The following is a 2,204-nucleotide window of genomic DNA, read 5'->3' as shown; positions in this document are numbered from 1 at the left end:
GCAGCAGGTTACCCTACGAACAGCGCAGCAGGTTACCCTACGAACAGGCGCAGCAGGTTACCCTACGAACAGCTCAGCAGGTCACCCTACGAACAGCGCAGACGAACAGCTCAGAAGGCACGGGGGTGACAGCGTCCCTTTGGAAGGATCAAAGTCTTATGATGCTCGGGAGCGTATCAATAACAGGTAGTTATAATAGGGCGTTGTGGAAACGGCATAGCTCGATGGTGTCTATTCAGGTTTGAAGTTGACCAGAGAGCTGCTCTATTTGGTAATCGCTATTCAGGGAGCAGGGAGATGCAATCTCGGGTGAGTTCAACGAGGGATGGTATGGATTATCTGATTACCGCTTTTGTCAGGGAGGAGTTAGTGCACAAGTATTGGAGCAGCAAAATGACGAATATCTTGATGAACTCGACGCTCGAGTTAGAGCTGTTAAAGAGGTTGCTCATGGAATCGGTCGGGAGGCTAGGGAGTCCAATAACATTCTCAACGGAATGGGAGGACAATTCGATAAAGCCGGGGACGTAGGAAAATGCCTATGGGAAGAGGGAAGCGACGTGTGGTCAGATGCTGAAAGGGACGATGGCGAAGTTGCAGAACATGATGGATAGTGGGAGCGGGCGAGCGATGATATACTTGGCGTTATTCGTGGTGGGCATGTTTATGTTGATGTAAGTTGAGCAGTGTCGGAATATGTGTTCGCTTTTCTCAGCTCAGTTGGAGAGCTCACATACAAATTCGGGTAGAAGTTTACACAAACCAGTAAGAATTTCCCAGAATTTCCTCAGAATTTCCATGTTGTCACCGACACATGGAGTTGGCCATGTGCATTTTTCCTCACTGACGTTGAGATGCCTGGTGGGAGTATTCAATCGATTTTCTGCTGCAGGTACATTTTTTACCGCAGATGAGAAGGTCCGTGCTTCACTGAAAGGTTGTTGTTCAGTTCTGGTATCATTATTGTATTTTTGGTAGTGTTGCTGTCAACTGGGGAGGAGAAAAACTGTGATCGCCTTTTCTCATTGCAGTGTTGTTGGAATATATGTTCACTTCCCTCAGCTGTGCGTAGAAGTTTCCTCAGTATATTTGAGAGGTTCACACGAATTCAGGTAGGAGTGTACAGAGATCAGCAAAAATCTCTCAAAATTTTCGTTTTCACACCAACAAATGTAGTTGACCATGCGCACACTTTCCTGCAGGGTGGCTGAAAGTGGGGAATTATACCTATTATTCCCGGGAATATTCCCGGGGAAGGGAATTAAGGAATTATTTTGGGGAATAATACCTGCATTTTCGGGAATTATGTAAAATAAACACCGAACAACGATGAACCCGTAGTTTCTTGATGGATTCTGAGGTTGTTGTTCTAAGTAGTGGACTCCAAAAGACCACGAATATGGGCCTGACTCACTTGTTGTGTATGAAAGACGACGTCGATCGATCGGGCGCGCGCTCATGGCAATGCTCATGTGTAGAACTCTCTTATGCCGGCTTCGTTCCTGATCACCTCACGATGATTTGATCATCTTTGTTCGATCAGCCTCAGCTATTGTGACTCTCATCATGCCTCGAAGGTGCAATCCTGAGAACCTAGACCCAAACCAGCACATATTGGAGTACCTTGCATACGAGTCGTAGCCTACGACTCATAGGCTACGAGGATGACGGAGAGCCAGTGAAGAACTGGCGGTGTGTCTTCATAAGAGAACCGGGTGATCCGAAAGTACACACACAACACAACAACTTAGACTTCTGTTCCCATAAACGCAATTCAATTCCATTCAATTCAAGCTGATTCAAATCTTTTTGTGGGCCATAGGCCAATCGTCCTCTCACAACAATGCCACTAGCAAATACTGCCAAAAATTACTATGGCATACAACCAGCCTGGCTGATATTATCAGCTGTCCCGGGTCCCAGTGTGTGAATGCACTAATAAAGCTTCTCCCAGTGCGGACGAAGCCATCCAGCATAACGGCGCTCTCAGAGAAATCCAGAAATCCTGGAGCAGAATGCAGAGTACGACACTGTCGTAACGACAGTGACGAACCCGAGGTGAGAATTTTTTCCTGGGTGGGGTAGCATGTAAGTGGTGGCAGCTTGATCCCAGTTTCGATCTTGTTAGAATTCACCATCCAGTAACCTCCACACCACGATGAGGTACTGGGACCAGTGGGGTATGAACGCAACGTCACTGGCGG

At 47.1% G+C, this 2,204-nt stretch overlaps 1 protein-coding gene across 1 annotated transcript; it reads left to right on the top strand.

Moving 5' to 3' along the window:
• Positions 1-378: 378 nt before the first annotated feature.
• Pmar_PMAR012155 (Protein transport protein bet1, putative) lies at positions 379-678 on the top strand (the record flags this gene model as incomplete). Its single annotated transcript, XM_002783966.1, has 2 exons — positions 379-527; positions 571-678. Coding segments are annotated over 2 exons (257 nt in total), but the record flags the coding sequence as incomplete, so codon positions are not given.
• Between the last annotated feature and the right edge of the window lie 1,526 nt (positions 679-2,204).

Source organism: Perkinsus marinus, assembly GCF_000006405.1.
Source record: "Perkinsus marinus ATCC 50983 genomic scaffold scf_1104296935328, whole genome shotgun sequence".
Taxonomy (NCBI): domain Eukaryota; phylum Perkinsozoa; order Perkinsida; family Perkinsidae; genus Perkinsus; species Perkinsus marinus.
The sequence above is the reverse complement of the archived record's forward strand: the minus strand, read 5'-3'. Positions and strand labels throughout refer to the sequence as shown.